The 18,803-nt window shown below is 44.0% G+C and overlaps 1 protein-coding gene across 3 annotated transcripts in view; it reads left to right on the top strand.

The window, feature by feature from the left end:
- Positions 1-17,836, top strand: part of ASXL2 (ASXL transcriptional regulator 2) — a 400,829-nt gene extending 382,993 nt beyond the window's left edge. For all 3 annotated transcript variants that reach the window (XM_086928104.1, XM_086928105.1, XM_086928106.1), the window contains 3 exons: positions 842-947; positions 7,107-7,857; positions 14,283-17,836. In XM_086928104.1, coding sequence (XP_086784230.1) covers positions 842-947; positions 7,107-7,857; positions 14,283-16,709 — 3,284 coding nt within the window. In that variant the 3' untranslated portion in view covers positions 16,710-17,836. The remainder of the gene's footprint in view (positions 1-841; positions 948-7,106; positions 7,858-14,282) is intronic.
- The last annotated feature ends 967 nt before the right edge of the window (positions 17,837-18,803 follow it).

Here is an 18,803-nt window from a genome sequence, read left to right on the forward strand (position 1 = left end):
TTCTCCTACGGGCTAGCCAGTGAAAGTACAGGTATACCCAGTATTTTCTGTGTCACTGGGACCAAGCTGTACTCGGCTGATGAGCCAATAACTGGGGCAAAACCTGCCCTGGGTTGCTTGTGTTTTAGTTCAGGGAGGACCTGGCTTGGCCTAAAAAGTTGAGGCCTATCCTAAATATCTTTGGGGTTTTATTTCACTTTCAAGGCACACTAATCGTAGTGTGATAAAATGCATAGTGTGCCATATTTCTAAACATGAGCACCCTAACCCGTGGACCTACCAAGCTCACGTTAGGAGTGACTTTTGAACATATACAAATAGGTTTTTCCTACACTGCAAACGCATTTGTCCCTGCCACATTTCTCTGCAGTGCATTTAAACTGCAGCTGAACTAGTGCACAGCCGGGCTCCTGGCAGAAACATAATTAGTCATATAGGTGTGTGGGGCAAATACACACTGGAGCCCACATATGGCACTTAACTTTCAATGCCATAGGTGCACTAAAGGCACTATTTACAATGTTTTGTAGAGAAGTTAAATAGGCTAACTAGGGAGTTCCACAGTACAGCGCATGTTGCAGTCGGTAATCGCAAGCACTTTACTACTACTTAGCGGTATGCAGAGTTTTAAAGTCAGAAAATATAGGGCCCAGAAAAAGACAAAAAAATCTGGGTTGACCATGCAGAAAAGGCGGATTGCGACCCTGCTCCAAGTGTATTATAAAAAGTAGCCTATAGAATGGTCCCTGGTTACGCAGCTTGTCTCTTTGCCTCTACTCACATCACAAAGCCCTGTCAGCTTTTCACCGATGCTAATTCTTTTTCCTCATCGCTCCTGCAGGTGAGTTCACTCCAGAGATGCAGTTAAGGATACGGCAGGAAATTGAGAAGGAAAAGAAGGTGGAACCGTGGAAAGAGCAATTCTACGAGAGTTATTATGGCCAAAAGTAAGAAATTTTCTTAGTTGACACTTCTGAAAAAATGTGTGATTGAACAAAACTTTGTGCTTTTGATGTGGCTGAATTGAATGAAGAATGCATGCAGGGCCAGAGCTGAGAAATGGTTGAGTCCATGGATCCTGCAATCTGACTGTCCATTTATCGCTAAGATACACCATTAAATATCAGAAACCATTCAACCTAAATATTAATGTCTTTAGCGCATTCATTGGTGTCTGTGGGTAGGCCTGCATTTTGCCAATGAATCTTCAAAATTCTGTAAAGGGGCCATTTTGTTCCATTTCAGACTTGTACGCAAGCTCATATTTTTTTCTAGGATGTGAACTTTCAGAAAAAAATGTATGTTGGCTTCTGTTTCTACCCAATTTGAGTAGGAATGCTATCTTCCTGCTGTTACTGCTGATCTAGAAAGGGATGACGAGACAAGGTTATGGCGAATGCTATTAAAGGGCTAGATTTAGAATGTCTATGACTTGTATGTAACGTCCTTAAGATCTCTGAGCTTCTCCCACATATAACTGTAAAATCCAACACTTGATGATGGGCCGCGGTGTTATTTCCCTTACGTCATGTCATGTTCTTCACTGGTATTACCTCAGTGACTTGGAAGTTCATTGTAATTCCTCTTCAAAGTAGGAGATGCAGAATGGAGTCAAGTAGTTGTTGGTTAATTGCTTTGTAGTTGGAAAGGAGTTTACAAAGGGGTGACTGGCCCACCTGAAGGAGGGGGGTCACTTCAGCTAGTACAACTACTAGGACAAGACAGGGCTCGCTTGTCGCGGGTATGTCTGCTTGGCGCAGTGGGACAGGGCATCCCTGTTAAATTGTTTTGTGTTGTGCTCCACACTCGACAAGAACTTGCTGTGGCCAAAGCACCAACAATGTGGGGTATAGCGCCTCTTCTAATCATGATTTTCGCTCTCTAGTGGAACACCTGGCTCTTGAAGCTTCTACATCGCGCGCTGTGGTGGTCGAAGCACAGTAGGGAAGCATTCTTGCCACCTTGTGTTCACTTTTTGTATCTCTCACTTGAGAAAAGCTTTAAAGGAATAGGAACTGAACCCTTCTCTGCAAAAATTGGGCTACATTTCTATTACCTGTCACAACACTCCACTTTGACTGCAATGAGCCTCGGATGCCCTCCTGAACTGTTCTTTAAGAAACATTGAACACAGATAATAGTTTTAGGCACACCGGGTGCAGGTGCATGTGGGCACATTGGCAGGTCCCTATGCGAAATGTTAGATGTTTGCAGATTTTGGAGCATTACGATGGAAAATAAACTCAGCTGACCCTCCCTCATGGAAGAAAAAGGGATCAATGCTTTGGGCGTTTTAGCAGAGTTACAGGGGGTCTGTCATTGGTCCTCTTAACCAACATAAAGCCATCTTTAATGAATGTCGCTCCAGTGTGGCTGTCGTACAGAGAAGCCGATCTAGATCTCATAATCAATTGGCTTTGGAAGGAGTGTAAGTCTTGGGATGGGTTCACCAGTGTTGGTAATCCGAGGGGCACTTGGTTTACAGTCAGAGAATGATAGGGCATGAGCGCCCCTCTACTGTCTGTTTATTTGAGATTAGAAATATCCAGAAAGGTGTTGCTAATAACTAAGGACATTTGTCATTCTTAAAATAGTTTTCCAAAGATCTTAAAATGCCTTCAACTGAAACCTAAACTTGTCTTTAATATTGTGCCTACCGAGTTGTGCTGATTCTGTCTAGGCAAAGATTAAGCCTGTCTTACCCGTAAGCAATTATTACAATTGCGCCCACCATTTGCCAGGGGTTTAGAGACTTTTAATCCACTAGTACAATTCTTCCACACAATATATCCAATGCATGGATTTGGAAAAGGATTACACATGTTCAAAGCTGGCACATCTATGGAAAAATATTGAAAATGATTGGTAAACTTTACTGTGCAGTTCTGTTGTTTGGAAGTCATACTTGGAAATGAACACTGCTCCAAGTGTTGTAAGACTAAACATATCAATAAATAACGACTGTAAACAAACCATGGGCATCACCCAGCACCCCATAATACCATCCTCCACAATCACACTCAGGTGTTGATGCCCATGACCCTGACACTCACATAACATTCGAATGACACACAGACCGACTCTCATATACATCCCCCTAGATGCCAAACGCCCTCAAGCTACAGACCACACATTTCAATTCATGTTTATCACTCCCTCTCCTGTACTCCGCGCTCCTGAGATCGCAGACCTCATCACCAGTCGCAAGCTTAATGCCCTCTTTATTGCATAAACATAGTTAATAACGACATTTTCACACATCCTAGACATCCTTCTTCTCACAGGTTACATCGATTGTGTGGCACGCGCATATAAGAAGGAGTAGACCTCGCTGTCATTTACATGGGGCGCATTGGTTCTCTACTCACGGATAACGGCATCAAGATTCACCAATTTGCCAATGATACACAACTCTGCAGGAAAGTCTCTGCTGCTTCAGACACCCAATGCCGCAAACACTGCTTGCACATCATACAGACCTGGATGTCCAGCGCCTACATAAAACCCAGTCTAACCAAACCAAAATGCACGTAATTTGCCAAGAACAAGTAAATAAGATACAGTAAAAACCTGGCTCAATGACATGAACATTCGAGCTCCAACTTTCACCGAATGTTAAGTCACGTGCATTCACCCTGGACACCAACCTCCCCCTCTAGGAACACACTCCCAAAAAAAACAAAGACAGCTGGGTACAAACTCTCTCTTCTAAAGAAACTAAGCTCTTTCTTCCAGAAAGCGACTTCAGAACTGCTGTTTAAGACCTCGTACTCTTGCATCTGGATGATAATGACCTATTGCTGATGCGGGTGGTAATGCCCTATTCTGTGTCTCCCAGACTCCACACAGGCATACAATAGGGGCATCCTTCACACCGCAGCACATCTCATCCAGGGCTTGAACAAATATGATCACATCTTCCCCATCTTGATGGTACTCCATTGGCTCCCCTTACCGCACACCATCCACTTCAAAACCAGCTAAGACATTGACAGTGCTATCACTACCACCACCCCTGCTTACCGCGCCGACAAGATCACCGTACTCCCCCTGCATTCCCTTAAAGAACACTACATCCCTATTTGTTAGCCGTCCACAACACACTTTCCTTTCCTCGTTGAATTTACGCTCGTCTTTGACCATTTACAGCGCTCTAGTGCCTTTTGGCTAGTTTTGCGCTAGAGAAATGTTCTATGTTACATACATATGTGTATAGAATACGTTAACTATTCTTCAAAATACTTTACATATAAGCCTTGGTAGCTGCAGAGAGCAGGGTACTCTCCAGCCTTCTTTATGAACATCCATCCTCTGCATACTTCTCAAGTCAACTACTTGGCGTTTTTTCAAATATCTTAACTATCTCCCAGTCCCCCAAAGAGCATCTTTTAAACCATTGTTAAGAAGGCTAGAGCTGCTTATTCATCAGGAAAATAATTTCTGATGGATTCTTCGAATCGCAGATTCCTCACCTTTAGAATATTTCCCAGGCACCAGACTGAATATGGAGATCTTCACAGCAGTGCTCCTGCACTGTGCAGCTCGGCATGGGCTCAGTGTGTCCCTGGAAATGATGCTCCACCTTGCGCATTGACATCGAGTAGTTTCATTCCACACATTGGAACGCGAATCCGGATCACCAATAACATTTTTGTCCATTGACCATTTTTTTCAAAATTTAATCTAGTCTGCAAATGAGCGTTGTCCTCATAGAGGACTACAGGGTTCAAACCATGCCGTAACTGACAGAAACTGATGTCAGTAGCAAACCTGAGTGAAGTGTGCCTTTGGTGTTCCAGCTCATGGTACGACTCCACGTCGTGTTACAAATTTACCCTAGTGCACTCAAATTGGATCCTGGAGCAGGGAACAAAGCTGTACATTGTCGAACATCAAAAGAAGGCATTGACCCTCGCTTAAGTTCCTCTCTAAGTTGAGGGTGCGGACCCTTTCCCGCTCTTGAGGCCGCTCCCACAGCTGCTCTTATTTTCAGTCAAAGTCATCCAGTAAGTTGGTGTCCAAGTCAAAGGAGACGAATAAGAAGTTGAAGCAGAAATTGACCCCATCCTGCCACTCTGTCTAAAGAGATGTCTCTTGGGCATTAAAGTGGCAGTCAATTTCGCTGCCAATCCCCAGTTACGGAGCGGATTTCACATCTGGTCCCAATGCGCCCCAAATTTCCCAGGCCATCAGCGAAGCTGCAGCAGGTTGAGACCTTTAAGAAGGCCAGGCTGTCTCTTTTTGACACTATTTCAACTGGCCTGCCTTTGTTCCCCAACATCTGCAGCAACCAGAAGGGTGGGGCCTGATAGTTATGACTATGATGTCCCACTTTAGGCCGACTCTGCCCCTGCTCCGACTGAGGTCTCACTCCGACTCCACTGTAGAGCACGCTGTTCGCGGTACACTCGGTCTCAGATAATGCACTCCCACTACCGCCTTCCTCAGAGGTGCCATCTTCCTTTTGGTCTGTTTCTGAATGGTGATGATGAGGATGATTTACCCCAGCATTAGGAAGATGACAGTCTAGATGTGAACATACTGGAGTCCAGTGGCCTCGATACTTTCCCTGATACAGGAGTGATGTAAGCTTTTTACATCTATTGCACCAAACACCCTTGGGTCGGCTTTTGGAACATTTCTACACTTGATGCCCTTATTGTTCATCAACCAAGGTGTCTATTTCTACATAAATATTTCTTATCATGATCACACCCATCAGGACTGATGAGAGCTTTCATACATGTCCAGGGATACCTAAAGCTGGACACTCGCTGGTTGCTCTACCTATATAATGTGCACCAGTCCTCTATACCCCAACCCCCCCGGCCCACATCAGGAAATTGAGCAATGCTTCCTCGAGGAATGGTTACTCTCCAGTGCTCTAAGCATGCCCTCATCAACATCCTCCTCAAAAGTCCAACAATGGACCCCATACAAGTAGAGAGTTAACAACCTCACATCCACGTTCTCCATTGTTGCAAAAGTTCACGTATTCCTTGAAAAACAGTTGATCATTACCTGTCAGTTCTGACTGAGGCAAGTATATGGTATAAAACCAGCAGGACAAATTTGTAAATCTTTTCCATCACAGAACTTCAACAAGGTGTGTAAAAAAATATATTTTTTAGAGCAAAAGCCAATTTTGCCCTTACAAATGGGATTTCATCTCATGGAAGTTCTCCTAATATAGCTGATGTACTGTTTGAGCGCGCCTGTCCCAGTACCTGACGGAGAGTGGGGCTGCTCATCAGCATAAGCTGCTTAACACTCACAAACTTGTAAGTTTGTGGGTATTTACCAAACCTTTTCATGTAGATTCCCTAAAGTTATACAGTTTCCCAGTTTTATGGACCTGTTGGTGTGGGTGATCCACCAAAGTGAACAAAAAAAGTTTTCCATGTTGAATAAGGAAAAACAAACTTTGCAAGAATATTTCCACTTTTTCGTTGCATTCCTGCATGCATAAATGTACACCTGTAAGATAACTATATGCATAAATGGTTAAGCATTCAAGTACCCCTAGGACTATGTAGCCCTTGTAGATTACCGGGAGTACTAAAGAAATTATTTGGCTATTGATAGAAAGTCGTAGGTTAACTCCAACCATTGGCGTGAGCATACTAGTGTACATTTCGGAGCTTGTTCCCTACAGCTATATTGAATCTGTGACTTTGTTGCTAAATATCTGCGGCAAATCCCTCTCTTTTGCAGATGTAGACAATTTTACTTTCAGTATACCATAGGGACATTAGCTCATGGTTAAACCAACTTAGACCAACACTATAAACAAGGCTCAGAATATTTGTATGATGCTTTTGGTTTCGACTGATCCAAGATACCTTAATTGATACCTTAAAATACTCAGATACTCTGTTAGTCATGAACTGCTCAGGCTGTCCGACAGTATGTTGACGTTTAAGTACTGAATGTGGAGTTTGTCTCAATTTAGATGTGTAGTATGTCTAGCCTGTGTGTATAGATACTGCTGAATATTCAGGATACCTTCCTTGATCCATTTGTACTGGAGCTTCACTCCACTGCAAAATTCATTACTTGTGTTACTGAATGAAATTATAGCTTGTTTTTATTATTTGCTTTCTTAGTTCTGGCCTAACTCTTGAGGAATCCAACGAGATAACCACAGAAGTAAGCATTTGTGATGAAGAGACCCCGAAACCAGTAGCTGAGTCAAAAGAATCCCCAGCTATCTCAGAAGTAGCGGATATCAAAAGTGAAGTCAAAGCTGAACCTGAGGACCATGAGCCGGTGGAAGCAGCGAGGACGACAGTGGAGAACGAACATCCTGAAGATGTAGAAGTAAAAGACGAGCAAGTTGGTGATCCCTTGGCAGCTGTGGAGGATACCTCTCTCGAGCTCAGTGACACTCCCGCTGCGGACTCTTCGAAGGTTACAGATCAATCTAATAATCAGAAAACACTGGGTCCACCGATTGAAGAGGAGGTTGCACCAAAGCAGACAGGAAGAGTTGCACGAAAGCAGGCAGGGACACCCACACTGGCAGAGGAGGAGCAGCACAGCACCACCGCCACTGCCGTTGAACTATGCAAACCAAAGAGCTCACACTTGGTGGAAACTCCCAAAGATGTGACCTTTGACAGAGAGTTAAAACAGGAGACAAAGGAAGTAGAGACCCCATCGCAAACACAAATCGACAGCAATGTAGAGCGAAACAAGCGGAAGTGTGATGATCTCATGAGCAGTCCTTCAAGTCCAGAAAAGCGAACACGAGTGGCAGATCCGCAGCAAGGCCAGCAGTCATTTCGGAGCCCGCCTAAATCCTTTCCAGAAGTTGCAGAGCAGCAGCCGCCGGAGCGGAAAGTCCCTCCACTCAAGGTAATGAATACATTTTTTATATCATCTTGCTGGCCATATTTTCAACACACCAGGATCATATCAGAGGACTAGAAAAGTGAGTGTCATATTTGGGTCATATTTGGGTGCAAAACGAGAACCTATCCAACAAAAGAGGGTTGGTTGTGAATGAGCAAGTCAATTAAGTATTCTATCTTGAGGCAACATTTCAGGGCACATAAAGATGTAAACAACATGTTCTGATTGAAAAGTTTCAAAATGTCCGTAGACAGAAACTAACGGAAATACGGTTTGGGGTGAATATATGAAATATAATATAAAAAGGTTACCAGATTGTACAAAATTATTACAGTAAGCCATTTTTCTGCATAAGACTACTGCTGAAAATAGTAATCTGGCTATGATGCTGGAAGGGGAAGTATTTTGCTCCCAAGTAGAAGTGGAAGATTAAAAAAAAAGTAAATTAAAAAAAGGCAGCCCAGAGACATAGTAATTCTGAGAAAGTACAGAAGAGGTTGTATTTACCCAAAGTGTAGACAGAGAAATGAGTTGATGTGGTGCACAAAGTTGTCAACATCACATACCACAAGCCCAGGCACTAACCCTTAAAATGCACCCATAAAGGTTTTTCCTTTGTAGTGTTGGGAGGGTAGTCTAGGAGTTGCTGGAATGGTGGTTGACTAGTGTAGGAGCTATAGTCTGGGTAGCTGCGGTTTCTAGTGGGCGGTCACTTATAAACGTAATCAGTTCAATTGAATATCTATTTCCGAATAATATTCCATAAAACATTTCCAGTCCCTTAGAATATTCATAGAATTTAATAAAATAATCTATAATAACCTGCTTTAACTACATCAGTGAACATGTTTCCCTGACCTCAGACTTCATTGTCCATAAAAAAAACAATAGTCCATAGGTCTAATGTGAACATCAATAAAGTGCTTCGCCTAAAGTGATATATGCATCAGTTTAATAAGCAAATCAATTCTAGGACCTCATAGGAAAATATATTTTCCAATTACTGTAGTAGTAATATCGATCAAACCGTCACTTTAATTGAAAGTATCAATTTAAAGATGTATTGTTTGTTTGTTGCTGTGAATGCTCTAAGCCAGTGGTTCTTAAGATGTGGTCCAGGTACCCCTGGGGGCCCTCAGGGAGTTCTCGACTGCTTAGTAGTTTAAACAATTGAATAAAGTGTATATAAATAAGACATCAAAATTGACAATTGAGAATTTAAAAACCTTATGTAAAAGTAAAAGAAAGATAAAAATTAAGTCAGCATCCTGAGATTGACTCATGGGAGCAGTGCAAGTGCTTCAACCAAAATATAGTATAGACGATGAGTGGCCTCAATGGAATTTAGAAAAGATCCAACCTTCCCATTAAAATTATGTTTTTTTATATTTGTTTATCAATTAATTAAAATATTTCTTCATTTGTATATATGTTTGATGAATGCTTGTTTCTATATTTTTTTGTGTATTGAAATTGTTTAGACCGGGGTCCCCGGAATCCCACAACAACTTTGTGGGGGTCCCATGATTCAGGATTGATTCAGTGGGGGTCCCTGGGTTCCAGATGAAGTGGGAATCCACAGAAGTCAAAAGTTTAAGAACCACTGCTATAATCTAGGATGGAGCCCCCTTGTGTCTAGTATCATTTAATTTTGAAGACTGCTCCAATTGGCTAGCCATCTCGCTGCTCTTGTTTGTTGCACCAGTTGAAGCTTTTCTGGCCATGTGCCCTGGTGGCGAACAATAATAATAATAATAATAGGGAAGCTTGTAGAGCGCCTGGTTACGCCGAAGCATGTCCCCGCGCTAAAGACTGAAAATACCTCCAGCAGAAGTAAGAAGAAGCCCTATTGTCTTGCAAACAGGTAAGTTTTTAAGTTCTTCCGGAAGCTAGATTCAGAAGAGTCTAGGCGGAGATTGGTGGGCAGGGCGTTCCAGCTCTTCGCTATCAAATGTCGAAACGAGCGCCCACCCATGCGGGCCCTTTTTACCCTAGGTACCTCAAGTAGGCCTCCGTTTGAGGAGCGCAGAGTTCGAGATGGTACATACCTGGTAACTAGGTTCTGAAGTGGTATTGGCGCTTTGTTGGCAAGAATGCGGTGACAGGTACAGAGGGCTTTGAATTCCACTCTGCTTCTTACTGGCAGCCAGTGGAGGGTCTGAAGGGCAGTTTTGGAATCCGATCTTTTTGGGATTTTTAAGACAAGGCGGGCAGCAACATTCTGTAATACCTGGAGGCGGTTCATTGCCTTGCAAGTGGCTCCCAGGTACAGCAGGTTGCCGTAATCTAGGCGTGAGGTCACGAGGGCATGTACTAGCGTTTTGCGGGCAGACCTAGGAAGGAAGACAAGAACCTTCTGAAGGGTTTTTAAAACGCCAAAACAGACACCTGCCACTCGGTCTATTTGGGGTCCAAAGGACAGGTCGGCATCAAGCCAGACGCCAAGGTTTTTGACTTCCTGGCGAGGAGTGGGGGCCTCTCCTAGGCATGGGGAGAACCACGCCGATGACCAAACAGATGGATTCCCCCCCACCACGAGCACCTCGGTCTTGTTGCCATTTAGTTTAAGACAATTGGTGGACATCCAGGTTGCAAGATCTTGCATGCATGTTCTGAAGCTGTCCATAGCCAGTCCGGGTGCACGTGAGAGGGAGATAACCAGCTGCGTGTCATCGGCGTATGACACAATGTTCAGTCCATGACTCACAGCGATCGGAGCCACTGGAGAGACGTAGAGATTAAACAAGGTTGGGCTCAGGGACGATCCCTGGGGAACGCCCTGGCTCAATCCTATGTCTCTGGAGTAGTGATCACCCTGGCGAACTTGGAAGCTTCTCCCAGTCAGGAAGGATTGGATCCATTGGAGTGCAGCTCCAGATATTCCTCCGTTATTCAGACACTGTAGCAAGGTGGTGTGAGCTACAGTGTCGAAAGCTGCACTCAGGTCCAATAGGATGAGGGCCATGGTATGACCCTCATCCGCCCCTGACGTAGGGCCTCCACCGCTGTTAGGAATGCAGACTCCGTAGAATGGCGCGGTCGGAAACCGAACTGAGTGTCATGTAACAAGGCAGCCTTTTCCACGAAGTCCATCAGTTGCAGATTGACAGTTTTTTTCGGCTACTTTGGCCAGGTAGGGTAGGAGTGAAATAGGACGGAGGTTCTCTAGTTTCTCGAAACTGATAGTTGGTTTCTTCCTTAGAGGTAGAACCACCGCCTTTTTCCAGTCTTTGGGTACGGTCTTGGTACTAAACGAGACGTCTAGTAGGTGTCTGATGTAAGGTTCTAATACCACCAGACTATCTGCCAGACGTTTGGGGGTGGTAGGGTCTCGGGGGGAACCCAACCTCACAGATCTGCAGATTTTAAGGAAATCTTCTGGAGGCGGGGTAACAAAGTTGGTCAGTCTAAGTCTGTTTCCCCAATCCCTTGGGCCTTCAACAAATTCACTCCCATTTATGGGCTGCGTTGGAAAAGCCGAATAGATTTTGTCTATTTTTTCTGCAAAGAAGTCTGCGATTTTATCGCACGTTTCGGGCGAGCAGTTGTCAGGGACAGTGGCTGATTTCCCGCTCGAAAGGGCTTTATAGAGCGCAAACATCTCCTTCACGGAGTTACCAGCTTCACTAATTCGGGACGTGAAGTATGCTGTTTTGGATTTTCTAATTAAGCCATGGTAGAGTCGCCTCTCAATCAGGTAGGCGTTTCTGGTTTCTTTGGAGAGGGTCTTACGCCACTCTCTTTCGGTTCTTTTCAGTGCGGTTTTCAGGCTCTTAGTTCATCGTTGAACCATGGGGCAGTTTTTTGAGCACGGCCGCCAAATTTGGCTTTTAAGAGAGGGGCTGTGCAATCTAATGCCTTATTAATCCGTATGCATGGCTAAAAGCGTCTGAATGCATCTGATTTTGAATATAATGAAGTTTATAATTATTCGCAGAAAAGCAGTGCAGTCCACATTAGCTTTGCAACTTCTTATACCACAGTGAAAGAAAAATAATAATTTGAGGGTCATCCTTCTCAGCCCAAGCAGCCACGTTATGGAATTCACATCAGCAACAATATGAACCATTGACAATCACTTAGTATCCAGGATTTTGGTGAATTCATGGCCTTTTCCTACCTGAATGTTTCAGAGACAATCAACCAATCCCTCAAACAGCCCAGCATAACACTAGATGATGCTAGCTTTTAAATCACAAATAACCTATAACTAAAAAATAATTGTTTGTCAATTACTGCATAATTTACAGTAGCATGGTACATTATACTTCACATAGTAATCTGGTTGTCACTATATAGCTCTTGACGAACGTCTACTAATGTCGTCAGCTCACAGTAGTCCAACTAATGTATCTGGTACAAATTAGCATAGATTAGCCTGACAATGTCAGTAATCATTGCACTGACTATATTTTTATAATAAAACCCATGTCAATGTTCCTAACTATTGGATTAACCTGCCTGCACATACAACCAACCTCCATATATGACTTAAACTTGCTTAAGAATTATTTTTAAATCCCGTACCCCTAAACTGGAACAACATGAACAACCATATCTCTGTATGTGAAAAATAACTAAATATGGGTACCTATGAGTAGCGTGCTACTGGTCTGGAAGGCACGTCTGCGCTTCGCCAGGAAAGTAAGCGATATATAAATGCCAGTTCAATACAATACAGTGATCTTACAAATGGGTAACACTAACAGCTGATTCTGGAGTTTGACAAGACCACCCACTGTCTGATTGTGGCTTATTGTTTGGTCAAAGATTAATTTCATTGCTCGCAGTAGTGATGAGAGACACTGACCAGGTATTTGAATAGATGTTATGAGAAAATATTATATGAAAATATTCGCAATAACAAGATTTTAATTTTATTTGGATCTTGAAATTTTCCAGTTCATAAAGTATTGTATTGTTTATTTGATGGACCCCTGCAGTCATATAGCACAACAATACTGCTGTGATTGCCTATTTGACCAAAGGCTAAAATTCAGCTAATAATGTGCATTTTTTTAAATTCAGATTACATTTGCCAAATTTTCTTTCACTGAACAGTCAATGTGGGAGAATACACAATAGTTTTGAATGTGACTTCACATGGGCTTAAGAGTGTTTTAAGGAGCTCGAAATATTATATGCACCGTATGTTTTAATCTAGTTTGTAAGGACTCTGTATAGTGGAGAGGATATGTATGCTATGCTAAAACCCAATTCTAACAACCAAGATCTATATTTCTTTTAGGGGGAGTGGAGATTGTGGAGCTGGTGTCTCCTGGACACTATTTGGTGTTATTGTGCAGTTTCACTGGGACTTGGGCCCTAATTTTGACCCTGGCAGACAGGTTACTCTGTCACAACAGTGACCGATATCCCATCCGCCGAAATATATATTCAATAGGATATAATGGGATTTATATTTCGGAGGACAGGATGACAGAGTAATCCATCCGCTAAGATCTAAATCGGGCCCTTTGTTACTAGACACGCAGCTCATTTTTGGTCGGGATGTCCTACTATTAGATGTTTTGTGGTGTTGTGCCAGAGACATCTTTTTAGGTGATGGAGAGAAACTTAAAAAGCATATGGACTGGGACTGGGAAATAGTGCATTTCTGTTAGTACTGTCAAGATGGGATCTCTCCTTTGTTTGAAACTTGAAGTTGAGGCCTTGCAGGATCTGTGTGTCATGAATAGATAGGTATTCATCAGACATGATGGCCATACGGCTGAGCCACCTTCTCAGTTTTTTTGTTTTTCTAAGCCTTCATGTCTTATGCTTGAAGTTTTTTAGAGGTAAAGACTGTGGTCCGGACTGTTAGGGGGATTGTATTTATGTTTTTAGTCTCCAGGAAGTGTTGCCTGCATTTGACCTGTTTTCTATTTGAAAAAAAGATCTCCTTTCTTTACCTTGTAGGTAGACTGCTTGTGTTGGCTGAATCACAGTGTGTCTTTTTTTATCACCAGAATTCAAAGACATACTAATTATTAGTAAACCATGCTCTTAACTCACACAGCCGTCTTCCAGGCCTCATGATGTCACACTTTTGGCTTCTGCCAGTTCCAGCTAAAAGAATGGAACGTTGTTTTTCTTTCAATTCTGAGTTGTAGAAGATGAAAATAGGTGGAACACAAATCCATAACGTTATGTTAGAAGATCCATGCAACATAGGAATTCTGGGTTATTTGGGGTGGGGGGCGGTTGTATGTCATAATTCCCTTGTTGCAGGTTTTCTTAGGTTCATAGACAATCTTAGTACCCATAGATTAAGACGCTTAATCACATTTTGACCACAGGTTTGATTGGACCAGTGTTAAGATATACCACTTGGTGATGTTTTGAGTTTTAAAATGTTTTGGGGGGGGATGTTGTGTCTTTGCTGCATGAACTTGCTTCAGTGATTCCATTCTTTTTTTGTTTTTCAGATTCTCTTCTCAAGATTTACTCCAAAGCCATTTCCTACCTGCCAGGTCTCTCCCAGGTCTTCTTTTCCAACCACAGGTACTAGTCCTGGGAGAACAGGAGCCAGGACCCTTGCAGATATCAAGGCAAAGGCTCGTCTGGCCAGAGAACAGCGGGCAGCGGCAGCAGCTGCAGCCGCTGCAGCTGCTTCCATGGGGGATGCAGTCCCAGGGCCTGGCCCCGGAGGTGGAGGGCCAGGAGGCGGAGAGGATAGGTCCGCAAGCAGAGCCTTTGAAACTGGAAGCCAGACTTGCACCTTGGAACCGGGAAGAACTGGAAGCGGGGGAAGTGAGGGGCGACCTTTACTACCTCATCCAGACAGCCAATCAAGTGCAGATTCGCCGACCGCAGGCACGGCCTCCGCTGAGCCTGTGCCAAGAGCACAACTACAGCAAACCCTCTCTGCACAATCCAGAGCTGCAGCATGTGCCCCATGTATACCTACCCCAGCAGTCACACCTGGCCCCTCATCTGCAATAGAAATGATCACTGCAGGGACCTCGCCGTGTGCAAATCTGAGCCGCGTGATTGTGACAACCAGCTCCCACATAAAAACACCTACTGACTCCATAAAAGCTGCTAATAGTGTAGGGCAGGGAAAAACACTTTCTTTTTCATCAGGTTTAACCTCACCACAAGCTTTGACCTCAGTGCTGCCTCATCCCACTGGTGGATATGCTGCTTCAAGTCAAGGGTTAGGCAAAGATGTTTCTACAAATAATAATGTAGCAAGCACATACCATCTTGACACCGCAGCGGTGAGCCCAAATAATAGGAGTAACCTTACTGTGGCATCCTCCAGTTCAACATCAGATGTGACTTCAATTTCACTGGCTCCAGTTGTGCCAACAATGTCTCAGGCCAGTGTGATTGTATCGACTTCTGTTTCCACTCCACTCTGCAGCACTTTGCCAATGGCTTCTCGCCTTAAATCTCAAGGAACAAACTCAAATATCAAGACAGGGGCTAGCATTCCTGCTAATAACCCCTTGGTAACTCAGCTGCTGCAAGGGAAAGCTGTGCCTCTGGAACAAATCCTGTCTAAGCCTTTCAACAAAGTGGAAATTCAAGCAGCGCCGCAATCTCTGGTGGAAAAGGTGAAGCCGCCTGGGGCAACAGGAAGCATTAGTGGAAGCGGACAAGGTCATGAGAGGTCGCCCAGCTTAGTGATGCAGCAGCTAGAAACAATCATCGGCCAGGGGCGGTACGTGCACCAAGGTCAAAGAAGCTTGCACCTTATCTCAGGGAGAGACCAGAGGGACAACCGCATCAACCAACCTCAAAGCCAAGAAACATTCAGCAAGACAGCACAGGAGCACATGCACCCGATTAGTTCTGCGTCAGTACTTCAGCCACTGCCAATCAGCGCTGGTCAGGCAAGCTATCCACCGGAACACGTCTCTGCTAGTCATCGGTTTATGTTGGGCTTTACTGGAAGAAGGACCTGTAAACCTGCCATGTCGGGCCATTATCTCCTCAACATTTCTACCTATGGCAGAGTTACTGAGAGCTTCAGGAGAGCTCACACTCTGGATTCTGAAAGCCAAAGGTTTTTGACTAGCAATGAACACACATCTAATACAAATGACAGGGAGTACGAGAGCGAAGGAGCCGATGATAGCGATGACAGTGCAACAGTGACTGATGTAGAAGATATTGAAGATGATGTTGAAAACAGAGTGACGTCTCAGGCAGCTGAGATGGGTGATCACCCAGTCGTAAGCCCAGCACCACGAACAGCTAGCAATCCGGTGTCAAGCAAAACGGTGAAAACAGACACACAAAGGTTTGAACCGGGTGTAAATCCAAAAGAGAGATTTCATCTGTTACCAGGGCATCAGTTGTATGATGAAGCCGCATTAGCTAGAGGCTTTATCCAAGCCGCCCAGGCCAGGATGGTGAATGCTCTAGGGGGTAAGATAATGCACAGCCCTCCTGAGCTCTACAGACTCTCTGGTTCATCCTTTGACCATCCAATGCACCCGCCTCAGCTTGTTTCTCATTTGCAGACGCCACGAGTTTACGGAAACCCTGCTCTCTTGGGTGGATCTGGCTATGGAGGGATCGTGAACGTTTCCACCTCTTCAAATGTAAACAGCATCCCAGCCAATCAGCCATCTTACAACCAGGACTCGATAAGCACTGGAAATGTCATGTCATTTTCTGTGACTGTCACAACGATCCCTGCCGGCCACGCCTTGAACCCTGGCAATCATGGACAGCCGATTTCTGTTCAAGCCTTTACCGGAGACAGTGGGATGGAGAATACACCTTCCAAATGTTATTGCAGGTTGAAAGCCATGATTGTGTGCAAGGGTTGTGGTGCTTTCTGCCACGATGACTGCATTGGCCCCTCCAAACTGTGTGTCTCCTGTCTTGTTGTGCGTTAGCACGTGCCGGAGGACTGGTTAAGGCAATTCTTGCAGGTTAATTCCTCTCTCTCCTTTTGCTCATTGATGGCAGGGAAATAAATATGGGTTATTGCCTTGCACAAGACAGAGAGCGATTAATCAGGAAAACAAGATTGCATTATCTTTTATAAACAAGAGCACCTTTTTAACGGTGTGAATCACTCAAGACTTTGTGAATCAGGACAAGATTGCACTTCAGGAATCATGTAAATAAGCCACAATATTTCTTTAGAACTTATGTATACATATATATATATTTTTACAAGTATTTAGGTGAAACATATATTGATTAACTCTTCTGATGCATCACCCCATCTCACGATATATAGCTGAAAAGCATCCCAAAAACATGTTGCCCCATGCATGTGCTATTTTAATTCAGATGTGTTCCATCCTAAATTTTGATTTGATGTATTCCAGGATAAACAGCCACAGTCAGGTGTATTTGTGCAAATATCTTTTCCTTAGTTGTCCCTGTGCTTTCCCTACATCCCCATGTCGAAGATTTCCATTTGTTTTCTCCCCGCAAGGTGTTGTACGCCAGGAAGGTAGCCATTTTGCATATTTGCTTACAGTTCCTCTAAAAATAGATGACCTAAGACTGGCTCCTCACAGGCTTTGGTAACAAAAGTAGACCTGCAAAAAAACAACTTCTGGGAATATTTTAGTTGATTATTGCTGACTTGTCCGAAGAACATTGTTGCCTTATATTTTTATTAGAGACTAGAGAGCTAAGAATTGTTCTCCATAGGGTCAACAAATGTGTACCAACAGGTTAAATTTCCACCTGCATCCAGTGGTTGTATGCTCTGCAGGAACTGCTGGAGATAAAGAAGACTGAGCTAGAAAAGAACTTCTCCAGTGTCTCGAGCTCGCTAGGGAATCGAAGAGCCCACTAGCACCAGTACCCCAATAAGCAAAGCTCGTGTTATGTGCAAACGTCGGTGTCCATATGCATGTTGCTAAATTTTTTGTGGTAGTAAACCATGCGATGACCAAAGTTGTTCCAATAGCTTGTCCTAAGTAGACCGCTGTGACTGCAGTGTAGCAAGCCATCACAACAGTTTGAAAACTCTGGAAACCTTCCTGAAAATGAAGTCTATTACCCCCCAGCAAAGAAAGATGCTTCACCTCTTCTCCCCCGCACCTTGAATTATTATTAACCTCCATGTGCTGAATCTCTTCTCTTCCCAGCTGAGTGTCTTAGCAGACCGCGCTAGCAGTTCCAAACTGGGCTTGCCGTCTTGTCAAGCAGAGGTCCCCCCGAATCTGAACTCACATTTTCTACTTGTACAACCCTAGGGAAGCATTTGTGTTCTTCAGTTATAAAAATAGATTTTTTTTAAACATTGGGTGTTCCTTAAAGTTGATCCTTCAAATCTTGTGCCTTTTCATCTTCCAGCTACTGAATGAGAGTCCAGTCTGTTACATTTATATGTAGACGAGAAGACTGAAAAGGCGATGGTTCAACAACTAACATCGCAGGAGGGTTCTAGGTGAAAGTGTGGTAGGAGTTGTTCCTCCAGCTCTGTTTTCTTTGAGGAAAGGTGTTAGTGGTTGTAGATGCAGACAATAACAAGGGTTACCGCCATCGATGCTCATGATGAGCTGAGCTCGTCATGAGGCACGGTGCTCCGATGCTCATGACGAGCTGAGCTCGTCATGAGCCGTGGAACGCTCACACGCAAGGATAATTCCCCTGCTGTGCTGAGCGTTCCACGGGAACAGGTGCACCTGTGACGAGCTCAGCTTGTCATGAGCACCGGAGCGCCGTGCCTCATGACAAGCTGAGCTAGTCATGAGCATGCGGGCGCTGTGCGCGCCCCCCCCCCACCCCCCAGCACAGCGGGGGAATAACCCCTGCAGCGAAGGGGTAAAGTTGATCCTTCAAATCTTGTGCCTTTTCATCTTCCAGCTACTGAATGAGAGTCCAGTCTTACATTTATATGTAGACGAGAAGACTGAAAAGGCGACAGTTCAACAACTAACATCGCAGGAGGGTTCTAGGTGAAAGTGTGGTGGGAGTTGTTCCTCTGGCTCTGTTTTCTTCGAGGAAAGGTGTTAGTGGTTGTA

The sequence above is a fragment of the Lissotriton vulgaris genome, chromosome 6 (genome assembly GCF_964263255.1).
Source record: "Lissotriton vulgaris chromosome 6, aLisVul1.2, whole genome shotgun sequence".
NCBI classification, from domain to species: domain Eukaryota; kingdom Metazoa; phylum Chordata; class Amphibia; order Caudata; family Salamandridae; genus Lissotriton; species Lissotriton vulgaris.